The sequence below is a fragment of the Puma concolor genome, chromosome B3, assembly GCF_028749965.1.
Source record: "Puma concolor isolate L17-30 chromosome B3, mPumCon1.1.hap2, whole genome shotgun sequence".
NCBI classification, from domain to species: Eukaryota; Metazoa; Chordata; class Mammalia; order Carnivora; family Felidae; genus Puma; species Puma concolor.
Window position 1 is genome coordinate 2842675 of NC_141672.1, and position 12233 is coordinate 2854907.

The 12233-nt window shown below is 53.8% G+C and overlaps 1 protein-coding gene across 4 annotated transcripts in view; it reads left to right on the forward strand.

Annotated features, from left to right (window-relative positions):
* Positions 1 to 539: 539 nt before the first annotated feature.
* The window catches only part of PPP1R13B (protein phosphatase 1 regulatory subunit 13B), a 102710-nt gene continuing 91016 nt past the window's right edge, over positions 540 to 12233 (forward strand). For 2 of the 4 annotated variants that reach the window (XM_086708687.1, XM_086708689.1), the window contains exon 1: positions 7550 to 7826. In XM_086708687.1, coding sequence (XP_086564813.1) covers positions 7818 to 7826 — 9 coding nt within the window. In that variant the 5' untranslated portion in view covers positions 7550 to 7817. Of the gene's footprint in view, positions 701 to 7548; positions 7827 to 12233 lie in introns of those variants that run through there. The other 2 variants (XM_086708688.1, XM_086708690.1) reach the window with 2 other exon arrangements.

A 12233-nucleotide genomic window follows, 5' to 3' on the forward strand; every position in this document is an offset into this window, starting at 1 on the left:
AGCGGCTCGGCGGGAGGTGATGCAGCCAGTGGAAAGATGTTCGGAAAAAAACATTGCAACGGAGTGACGGAAGGGCATGGCTAGGGTAGGATGCTTGGGGAAGAACAAAAGACCTGCGGCTAAACTGCGTTTATGGCCAGACCTCTAACAAGTTCCCTGCGGGCAGGGAGTGCGACCTCGTAGCCTCAATTCTAGCACTGAGGGGGGACACAATAAAGATCAGAAACCAATGAATCAAGGAGCGAGTCAACGAGCGTCCCAGCCCAGCCCAGACCTCTCTCTTGCCCACGGAGGCCCGAGGTGAATCCCAGGTGGAGGGGAGAATGCGGCTGAGGCCTCAGACCAGGACGAAGGGCTTGTGAGCGTGTGCATGCATGCGTGCGTACGTGAGTGTGCGCGCGCGTGCAAGCACCTGGCGGAACCGCGGGGAAGCCGGGCTCTCTGGGAGCGCCCCGCCCACTTGGGGGCGGAGCCTGCGGCGGGGAGGAGCGGAGGTGCGGCGCGGCGGGGAGGGGCGGAGACTGCGGCGCGGCGGGGAGGGGCGGAGCCTGCGGCGCCCCGGGCGCTGCGGCAGGCGCTCCGGCACCGGCGGGAGCTGTTGCAGTCCCAGCCGCCTTAGGTCCCCGCTCCGTGGCCCTGGGCAAGTGGCGAAACCTCTCTGGGCTTCAGAGAGCACCTGCCTCACGGGGTCCACCGCAGGGTGAGTGGAAGCTACCGTGTGCTGAGCATTTGCTGTGTCCCGCCACCAGCAGGCCGCACCCCAAGGCAGTGAGTGACCCGGCCGTTCGGCCCCGGCGGCGGCGGAGTGGGCTCCGCTCCCCAGACCCCGCCTGAGGCCCCGCGCGTGGTAGCGGCCGGGCGCGGTGCCCGGCGGCCGGGCGCATTTCCCTCGGTGCGCGCGACGGGCCACGCGCCACCCGCAGAGTGGCGCCCGCTCTGCCCTGTGCCGGCGGGGTGGGGGGCCACACGCGGAGGGCACACACCCCCGACAGCCCAGCGAAGCACGAAAAACACACAGATCGCTGGCGGTGGTCTTTTGTAACCTTGACGACAAAAATACCCTTTTCATGCGCCACATGAGCGAACGGAACCACGACCGATTCACAGCTAACAAGGGTTCTCCCGGGAACTGTGAGAGTGGAGCCCCCTCCCCACTGTCCCCACCTCCACACTGTGGGGCAGGGGGCTGGGGGCACGCTGGCCACCTCTAGGGCGGAGTGGCTGGGGTAGGAGTTGGCCTGGGGATGGGTGGAGGTGGGGGGAGTGTCTGGCACGGGAAGGTGGACGGGCTGGGGAGCAGGAGCTCTGAGCCCCTGGGGGGGGCGGTTAATTACCCTTTGCTGGGTGTGGGGAACCCTGAGGGCTGTGGGGAGCCACTGGGGAAGTGGCCACGTGTGATTTACACTTTGGAAACACCCTTCTGGCCTTAGGGGGGCTCGATCAGCGGGGTGGCTCAGGTTAGGGTGCAGTGGGAAACAGGGTTGGCTGGCAGAGAGGGGGAGAGGCCTAGGTCACGCCCAATGTCTGGCTGGAGTGCTGAGTAGATGGCAAGGTGGGGTGGGGGGGGGGGGGCTGGGCAGAGGGAGGGGGTCCTGAAGTGAAGAGGGAGGGTGGCCCTCCCCGGGGACAGCATGGCAAAACGGGACACAGCCCTGGACCTACCAGTGCCAGCTCCCCAGGCCTGCAGCGGGCTCTGTGGGCACCAGGCGGGCTGATCCACACCAGCTCCCCAGCACTGGTTGGAAGCCTCGGGGGCCATCCCAGGGCCTTTCTTTCTGTCTCTCCTAAGGACCCCCCTTCAGGCACAACGGAAGGGAGTCCCCTTCTCCACATCCGCCTCCTTCCTTAGTCCTCCTAAGGGGCTTCCCTTCTCCACTCCTGCCATCCTCCCCGTGGTGCCCACCGGGCCTTGGAAAGCAGAAACCAGGCCCCTCTCGTCCCCTGGAAAAGTGCCAATATAAAATCCAGGCTCCTCATGGCTCCCAAACCCAGACTTGATCTTACCTCCCTTCGCTCTCCCCCCGGCTCCTCCCTTGAGCCCCCAGTGCTGCCCCCAGAGTTGCTGTCAGTTCATTCCCTTCTCACCTGCTTTTTCTCTTCCTACACACAGTCTCCCTGGGAGTCCTGCCAGGCTACCTCCTCGGTATTTTGCTCCCAACTCAAATGTCGCCTTCTTCTGGAAAAAGCAGCGACCTCTGTCACATTATCTGGCTTTATTGTTTTTTTTTTTTTTTTTTAATACACTTAACCAGTGTTGGAAGTTATTTCGTGTTCTTGTTTATCAGCTTCTCCCCTGACCAGAATATAAGCTCCCTGAGTATAGGGACCATGTCTGTCTTGCTCAAGGTTCTGTCACCACAGCCTGGACCAGTGCTGGGCACCCAGGGGAAACCCAGGCGACACTTGTTGCCTGAGGGAACTGACCCCTGGGCTGAACAGGTATGTCGCCAGCTCTAAGGTGGCACGTTGTGACAGGTGACCCAGGACTGAGCAGTTTGGGAGAAGGAGTTCTCCTGGGGGGATCTGGGGAAACCTTGAAGAAGAGGAAGGATTTGAATTGTGACAAGAACAGGTACCACTTCTTGAGGAAATTGACAGTGCTTTTGTGGGCACAGGAAGGTGGATGAACAAGGACTTGGAGGAGGGAAGGCTAGGGTTTGGGACAGCTGGTGTATAAGATCTAGACGTGGAGGGGCGCCTCGGTGGCTCAGTCGGTTAAGCATCCAACTTTGGCTCAGGTCATGATTTCACGGTTGGTGAGTCTGAGCCCTCCATTGGGCTCAGGGCTGACAGTGTGGAGCCTGCTTGGGATTCTCTCTCTCTCTCTGTCTCTCTCTCTCTCTCCCCCCGCCCCCGCCTCTTCCCCATGTGTGCATGCATGCATGTGCTCTCTCTCTCTCAAAATAAATAAACTTAAAAAAAAAAAAAAGTTCTAGCTGTGGAATGCTAGGGACATGGGAGATTAAGTTGGAAAAGTAGATTGTGGCTATGCTCTGAGGGCATCTTGTTATGGACTGAATTGTGCCCCTGCCCCCCAGGATTCATATGTTGAAGTCCTAACCCTTCTATAACCTCCAGATGTGACTATTTGGAGATAGGGTCTTTAAAGAGGGAATCAAGGTTAAAGAGAGGTTATATGGGTGGGCCCTCATCCAATATGACGGGTGTCCTTACACAGGGGGAAAGCCACCAGGGCTGCACGTACAATGAGAACATTCCCAGCAAGGGAATGGCCATCTGTAAGCCAAGGATCAAGACCTCAGAAGACCTCGGAAGACCCAGCCCTGCACACACCTTCTTCTGGGACTTTCAGCCCCCAGGACGGTCAGTTTCCGTTGTTTAAGCCCCCTGTTCTGTGATCTTTTGTTTTGGTAGCCCTAGCAAATGAATATAGGTCTTAAGCTTTTTATATTTTAATTTTAAATTGTAATATTTCATCTGGTTCAGAAAGCAAATATAAAAAGTAATAATGACCAGAGGATCAAGGGCAACATCAACAGTGATACGTCATATTGATAGTTTGTGCCCTTGGTAGGATCTGATGAAAATGGTACTTCACCTGTGTGGTCTTCCTCCAAAAAAATCCCAGAACCTCAGTCTGATTATAAGGAAAACATCAGGTAAATCTCAAGTGAGGAACGTTCTACAAAACACCTAACCCCGGGGGTGTTGGCTGGCTCAGTCAGTGGAGTGTGTGACTCTTGATCTTGGGGTCATGAGTTTGAGCCCCATGTTGGGTGTGGAGCCTACTTAAGAAAATAAAATAAAAATAATATTCAAAAAACCCACCCAACCTATACTCCTCAACACTTTCAAGGTCATAAAAATCCAAGGGAACTGGAAAACTGTCACAGCCCACAGGAGCATAAGGAGACATGATATCTTAAATGTGATGTGGTGTCTTAGATGGGGTCCTGGAATGGAGGACCTTGGGCGACACTAAGGAAATCTGAGTAAGGTATGGCCTCTAGTTAATGCTCGTGTATCGACATAGGTTCACCAGTTTAACGTGCCGTGCTCACGTAAGATGTTAATAATAGGGGAAACTGGGATGGGAGGGAGCCTGTGAGAACTCTTTATTTTTCCTTGGAGTTTTTCTGTCAATCTAAAATGGTTTGAAAAATAAAGTTCATTTTTCAAAAGTAATAGTGAAAAGTCTCACTCAGATTTCTGTCCATTGTGAAGCGACCGTTCCCACCCACAGCCACTAGTTTATTAATGTTCTGTGCATCTTTCAGGAATCCTTTGTGCAAATATGAATCTACGCTGATTTTCTTCCTGAAAGGCCTTTGTGTTTTCTTTGAAGAGCATTTAATCATTTTTGATATGTAACATTTCAGACATACAAAGTGGAGAGAAAAATACAACGCACCCCCTGTACCCACCACCCATATTCATCCCATATTCATCACTTATCAAGAATTTGCTCGGGGCGCCTGGGTGGCGCAGTCGGTTAAGCGTCCGACTTCAGCCAGGTCACGATCTCGCGGTCCGTGGGTTCGAGCCCCGCGTCGGGCTCTGGGCTGATGGCTCAGAGCCTGGAGCCTGTTTCCGATTCTGTGTCTCCCTCTCTCTCTGCCCCTCCCCCGTTCATGCTCTGTCTCTCTCTGTCCCAAAAATAAATAAACATTGAAAAAAAAAAAAAAAAGAATTTGCTGTGTATGCCTCACCACCCCTCCCTGTCTTGCTGTCCCCCTTTTGCTTGTTTTCAAACAAATTCTGGACCTCTTACATATGCTAGTATGTATCTCTGAACGATCTGCATAGCTTTTATTTTATTTTTTTAAATGTTTAACTTTTTTATTTTTGAGAGATGGTGCGAGGGAGTGAGGGACAGAGAGGATGAGAGAGAGAGGGAGGGGGGTAGAGAGAGAGAATCCCATGCAGGCTCTGCCCTGACAGAGCCCAAAGCAGGGCTTGAGCTCACCCGATGCGGGGCTTGAACTCATGAACCGTGAGATCATGAGCTGAAGTTGGATGCCTCACTGATGAGCCAACCAGGTGCCCCATTATTGTTTTGTTTTTTTTTAATGTTCATTTACTTATTTTGAGAGAGAGAGAATGCATGTGAGCTGAACACTCATAAGTGGGGGAGGGGCAGAGAGGGAGAGAGAGAGTCCCAAGCAGGCTCCACCCTCTGGGAGTCTGATGCAGGGTTGGATCTCACAACCACGAGATCATGACTTAGGCTGGAATCAAGAGTCAGACACTCAACCGACTGAGCCACCCGGGCGCCCCCTGCACTTCTTACGATATACTAAAGTCTATATCTCACCATCAGCAGTGGTTCCTGAAGAACCTTTTGTGAACTTTAGTCTGGGTGATGAGCAGACACAGGAGACCTTTGCAGGGCGGGCGTGTGTATATGTGACCTAGTTCTGTCTGTGTGTGGGATGATTTGGGCTTGGAGGAGGTTAGAGCAGGGAGGCCAATTATAAACACACTTGGGCTGGATGGCAAGTGGTAGGGCCTGATGCATGGCGGCCGCAGCAGGGTGGGGAGGAGAACCAGCTAAGGAGCCTGTCGCGGCGGGGGGCACTAACCAGCCTGGCTTCAGATACACGTCTGCCTGGAGGACAGACGGGGCCTTGGTGTGAGGGCAGGGCAGCTGCAGCTATCTGTACCCAAGGGTCCGGTGGCTAGGCTTTCCTTTTCAGAAGAGTGGGCTCATTTTGACCACCTCAAGGCAGGTGTCCCAACTCTGCAGTGCCCCGGCAAAGCCTGTCCTTTGCTTGGCTTAGTGGGCCAGCACCCACCCACATGGGTAAGGAACATCAGCATGTCAGAGCAGGAAGGCCACCAGAAATCACAGCATCTAACTCCTCTCTGGTTACGCACAGAGACACAGAGACCCAGAGAAGGGGCGTGTGTTGCCTTGGCCACACAGGGAGTGAGAGGCAGAGCTGGAATGAGACCCAGGGTCTCTGACTTCCTTCCTCCCATCACCCACAGCTTCCTCTTCTCTCTGAACCCTGCTCCCAGAAGAGATGTGACACGAGCCAGTGCTGCCCGTGTGCATACGTTTGAAACGTCCTGGGTGACTCCGCTCCCAGGGACGTAGGCACACTAAGCCTGCTTGCTAATGACAGCATTACTACAGGAAACTATTTACGGAGCACCTACCATGTACCACAAACTGTGCCGGGAACTTTGTATACGTCACGTCTGAACCTCTCCAAATCCCATGAGGCAGCCACTATTATTTCTGTAATCTCCCATTATAGAGATGGGCAAATTGAGATACGGAAGATGTAGCTTGGCTAGGATCATACAGTGAGGGTGTGGCAGAGGCAGTGTTTGTCCAACTGGAAAGTCTGCACTCTTAAACACTAACCCCTGTGGCCTCTGAAGAACAGGGGTGGCTTCCCGTGAAGAGGACGCTGCTCACTCCCTGGCCTCCACCCTCGTTGTCCCCCAGACCCACACCCCGGCCCTGAGCCTCTCAGTGGACAAGACAGGCTACAGATGGACCCTGACCCCCTGCTGTCGTCTCCAAGACGCTGGGCCCTACCCAAGGTGGTTTATGGCCTTTGGTGTTTGGGGCCGTAAACAGACCTCCATGTTCAGGGCGCGTATGAAGTGTCAGCGCCGCCTGCGAGGACATCAGACACAATGGGCTCTCAGGGTTCAAACGAACGGATGCCTGCCCTTTCGACGGCCTTTATTACACTCTGTTCCGTGCCCTGCGAGGGGCTCTGGACACATGGCCCTGGTGTCCGTCATTCAGGCGCTCGGGCCACAGCGGGAGGTGCCACGGGAGACAAGGCTGTAAGAAGAGAGCGGGCCCCTAGAGATGGGGCCTGGACTCTAACCAGGGTGGTCCGAGCCGCAGGGATGTTGGCCCAGGTGGGCCCAGGCTCTCTAGGCCGCGGCTGGAGAGCGGGTGCGGCGCAGGAAGGCCGGCTGCAGCAGGGCGCCGCCAGCTGCAGAAGACGCGGTGGCGGACGGCGGATCAGGTGCCCAGGGGCCGCGGCGCGGGGCGGGTTCCCGGGTCCCTCCCCATCCGTGCGGGGCCGGGTCACGTGGGTGGTTTGGGGCGCACCACGCCCCTCCGGCCGGGCCCCCAGCTGCAGCACCCCCACCACCACCACCACCGCGGCGCCGGGAACCCGGGGTCAGGCCGCGGTCAGACGCTGGCGCGCGCCGTCGCCGCAGGATGCGCCCCGCCCCTCGGCGGTCGCCGGGGGCCCAAGGTTCGAGTCCCGGCCTTGGTGTGACTCGCCGCGGGGAGGCCCCTCCCCGGCCCTGCCCTCTTCCGGCCTCGGTTTTCCCATTCCAGAGGTCTCGGGGAGCCTGCGCTCCCGGTCACGCGCGGCCCCGAGCCCACAGGCCGCCACACGGGGCGGGGCAGCGGCTAGGCGTCTGCAGCGCGCCCGCCCGCGGGAGCGCGGACGCGCACGGGCGCGCTCGCACCTGGCCGCCGCGAGAGCGGGTTTGGGAGGGCGGGGCCGGGGAGCCCCGCCCCCCCCGAACCCGCCCCTGGCCCCGCCGGGCCAATCGGAGCGGGCGGCTGGCCCCGTGTGGGGCGACGCGCTGGGGGCGGGGCCTGCGGGGGCTGAGGAGAGAGCCCGAGGGCCGGCGGCTCGAGGCGGTCGGGCGGAGGCGGCGGCGGCCGGTCCCGGGACAGCGACGCAGCGCGCCCGCGGCCGCGACAGGGCCGGTCAGGCTCCGCAGCCCGCCGCAGCCGCCGCCTCGCCGCTGAGGGCCCGAGATCGCGGCGGCGGGTGCGCGGCCTGTGAGAGCGGCCGGAGCGGCGGGCGCGGCGCGGCGCCGAGCGTCCTGTCAGGCGGCCGAGGGCGCCGCGGACCCGCGCCGCGATGATGCCGGTGGGTGCGGGCGGCGGCGGCGGCTTCCTCCGTGGGCGGCCGGCCAAGCCTCCTTCCTCCCGCGGCTCCCCGCCCCCGGGGCCCGCGCGAGGCCGGGCGGGCGGGGAAGGAAGTGGCCTGGCGGGCGCGCCCGGCCCCGGCGCCCCCCGGGCGGGCAGGTGGGGGCGGCGCCGGGCTGTCAGCGCGGGCCGGGCGGGGAAGGGCTAGGGCCGGGGTCGGGGTCCGGGCGAGGATCGCCGCGGGGTCTCCCCCCCCATCCCCCGCTCCCCCGGGCCGGCGCCCCCTCGGCCGCGGCCCGGCCCTTCCTGCGGACCCTCCCGAGCCGGGGGCTGCCCGGGAGGGGGAAGCGGGAGATGAAATTGGAGCCAGTCGTTTTTTCATCCGTTCTGGCGGGTGGTCAGACGGGCCGGGGGGCGGAGGGGGGGCTGCCGTTTGGCGCCCGCTCGGTTTCGGGGTCTCGCGGCGCCCGTGTGACCCCCCCCCCGGCCTGAAATTTTCTGGGGTGGCGTTCGCAGTCGGCGCCGTGTACACCTCCGTGTGGCGTTCCCACGCTTGGAACCCCGTATTTGTCCCCAGCCCTGCCCCGATTCTGAAATCGTGTTGCATTTAGGAATTTACGTGGGGAATGGATTTGGAGAGCCATCTTAGGAATTCCCCTGTACCGCGTCCTGCTCGTTTGTACGTTCTGCTTCGACTGGCCTTGCTGTCACTGTGTTCAGGGGGTTGAACGAGGTTCACCGGTGGCGGTGCCGCCTTTGTCCTGTCCTCAGGGATGCGTTCTGCTAGAAAGAGGACGCTACATTTGCCATTTCCTTTACCTGTAGTCTAAAGAGCAGCGGGTGCTGAATTACAATTGTTCTGATCTGGATTTTTTTGTGACATAAATGCCGTGACTTAGGAAAAAAATGTAGGACTGGTGGCACCCGGTTGGATGTACTGGTTTTCTGAGTGCCTTTATTTTGGGTAAAATTCAGGAACACAATTGTAGTAAAGCAACAGCAGAATCATTGTCGTGACCTACAATTTCTACGTTGGAAATCACATTTCTGAAGGAAAGTACCGTTTCTCTGCATTTTCAGCCTGGATGCTGCTCTTTTGCGCCGCTGCGCTCAAGGACATTTGGATTAGAATTTTTCCCCCCCTGATCTCTCAAGTCATTTCCTGTCTCTTGATAATCTCTTCTCCCCTTTTTGAGCTGATTCCAGCACATGTTTGCAGAGTCTTAAGCTTTGACCTCGTTGATCCCGAGGTCCTTCTTTGGCATCAGGGCTTGTGGGGTTTCTAGACGTTTGGTTGAAAATGAATGATTGTCTTGTAATGGAAGGAGAATTGGGTGAGGATCCGAAGGTCGCGAGTTGGGTCCCGGTTCTGCTACTTTTTAGCTGTGTGACCTTGAACAAGTCAAGGTCTCCAGCCTGGAATCCCGTCTCCGGCAGGAATAAAGACGTGCCGCTGTCTGAGGATCAAAAAGGGTGGCATGTCCAAAAGTGCTGGTCAGACAATGCCGTGCGAGTCCTTATTGTTGTCGGCGTGGCTCTAACTGTAACCTCGGAAAGATAAGGCATCTGGAGGCTGTGCTTCCCTAATTCTCGCTGGCTGGATTCGGGGAAGGCGTTACGGTGTTCGGGAGTTTTGAAAGCAGTTTTCGTTGAATCACGTGAGAGTTGATTGTATTAGATACTGCAGTAATATTGAAGGGTATCTGTGCAATTTTGATTGGTTTCGTCACTGTGTAATGTTTACACGTACCCTGTTAAGGACCTGGCTTACATTTTCCAGAGGATATACTCACATTTACCTCCGTTCCACAGGGTTAGGGTTTCTAGTCTCTTCCTTATCATGTTTCTTTTTTAAGAAGTGTGCTTAGCTGGCAATTGGGAAATTTCATGATACTCAAACTAATCAAATACTACTTAAAAAAAAAAACAGGTCTGTTAGCTATTTCAAACACACTGCTTTTGTTTTGAAATGCCTTCTAGAAACATGGTATTTTTCTTAGTCTCTCCTTTGTGGCCTCTAGGTCTGTATTTCCTTCTTGATCCCTAAAAATACTACTTGTAGGATTGAGCCCTTCGTCTGTTAACACAGTTGGGGCTGGTTGTAAATTTAACACAGGTTTTAAGGACTTGCCACTCTTACTTGGTCCTATCTTTATGGATCCAAGATGTAAATGATTTTTCTTACTTTACTGTGTATTTGGTGTTCGTCATCATGAGGAATCATCAAAGGAAGATTGGCTCATATTTTGCGTCCTTTGTATGCAGCAGTACATGCTTTCTTTTCTAGTTCATATTGTTCTTTTTTTTTGTCTTAAATTTTTATTTAAATTCTAGTTAACATATAGTGTAATATTGGTTTCAGGAACAGAATTTAGTGATTCATCGTTTACACATAACACCCAGTGCTCATCACAAGTGCCCCCCTTAACACCCATCACCCACTTAGCCCAGCTCCCACCCCCCGCCCCTCCCCTGCAGCAACCCTCAGCTTGTTCTCCATAGAGTTGAGTCTCTTATGGTTTGCCTCCCTCTCGGAGCAGTACTTTCTAATAGGAATGTAATGGGAGCCACACAAATGTGATTTTCTAGGAACTACATTAAAAAGGTGGTATTTGAGTAATGTCTTTTGTTAATGCAGTATATCAAAAGCATTGTAGCATGTAATCAATATGAAAAATTTACTAATGTAATATTTTGCTTTTTTTTAACTAAGTCATTGAAATCTGGTGTGAATCCTATGCGACTCTAGTGAACTTTTACGTTTATAGCTCACACCGGTTCAGAGTAACACATCTCAGGTGCTCGGTAGCTACGTGTCGTCAGTGGCTACCATATTGGGCAACACAGGTTTAGAGTATACTTCTTTTAGTTATTTGAGAATTGGCAGTTAGTGTGTGGTGTCTGTGGTAACTTTTAATTGATCAGATGGTTTACTGCAGCACCCAGTCTCTCAGCTGTTGGGAATGAATGGGAGGGTATCTGGCCATGTTCTCATCTGACACAATAAAGCCTTTGAAGAAGTCTTCAATTTGCCTGTTACGCAAAGTTCCAAGACTATTTACTTTTAAACAAAGTTCTATTTTGGAATTTTCCCTTATTAAAATAGTACTGTGTTCTAGTGTCTGTTGTCATTCACCTTTTTGTCAGTGGATGACATTTTAATTAATTATTATTATTATTTTTTAAAATTTTTAACGTTTATTTATTTTTGACACTGAGAAAGACAGAGCATGAACGGGGGAGGGTCAGAGAGAGGGAGACACAGAATCTGAAACAGGCTCCAGGCTCTGAGCCATCAGCACAGAGCCTGACGCGGGGCTTGAACTCACGAACCGCGAGATCGTGACCTGAGCCAAAGTCGGATGCTTAACCGACTGAGCCACCCAGGCACCCCAGTGGATGACATTTTAAAAATGTTTTCCCAGGGCACTTGGGTGGCTCAGTCAGTTGAGCATCTGTCCCTTGATTTTGGCTCAGGTCATGGGATCGAGCCCCGTATCAGACGCCGTGCTGAGTGTGGAGCCTGCTTGGGATTCTCTTTCTCCCTCTGCCCTTCTCCCCTATTTGGGCACATGTTCTCTCTCTTTCAAATAAAAAAATAAGATAAAATTAATAATAAGTGAGAAAAAGGACTCAGCTTGGGTCTCCCATTCCAGAGATCTTTAAAATAAATAAAATAATAACATAAAAATGAAACTGTTTTCCTAAGAAGAAAATGGGCTGTGCTTTAAAGATTACTCATTGGCTTGTGCCTAAGATCTGGACCTGGAAGCATTTAGGCTATGCCTAAATAACTTTGATAGAAATAAGAATGTTAATAAAGATAGCCTGGCTCAGAGCATGAAAAGAATGAAAACTGCCTTGCTCATTGGTCGGCATCTTTCTTTTCAGAAGAGAGGGAGCATTTTGCAGCTGGTAAAACTTCTTGTGCAAAGGTGAAATAGATCTGGGGAATGGCGCTAAGGATACTTTTTTCTTTTCCAAAGGAACGTTGATGTGAGTAAAGGAAGTTCTGTGGTTCTAAAGTGTTTTATTCATAAGGGAAGCACTCTGGTGTTTTGGTAATGTTAGCGGTGAGACTCCTTACCTCCAGTAGGCACTGCATAGTATGACTAGCTGATTCCACTCCTTTCTGTCCTAGGAGCCCTTTCAACATATTAATTGTATAGGCTATGGGTTAAATTAATTTGTGTTTAACATTTAACTTTCATTAAACAAACATTCACTTATTTCAGATACTTCCTAACTACACTGAAAAAAAAAATTTGAGGTACTAGAATAGGTCTTTCTTTTTTAAATTTTTTTAATGTTTATTTATTTTTGAGAGAGGAGAGAGAGCACGAGAGGAGGAGGGGCAGAGAAGGAGGGGAACACAGAATCCTAAGCAGGCTCCAGGCTCCAGGCTCCT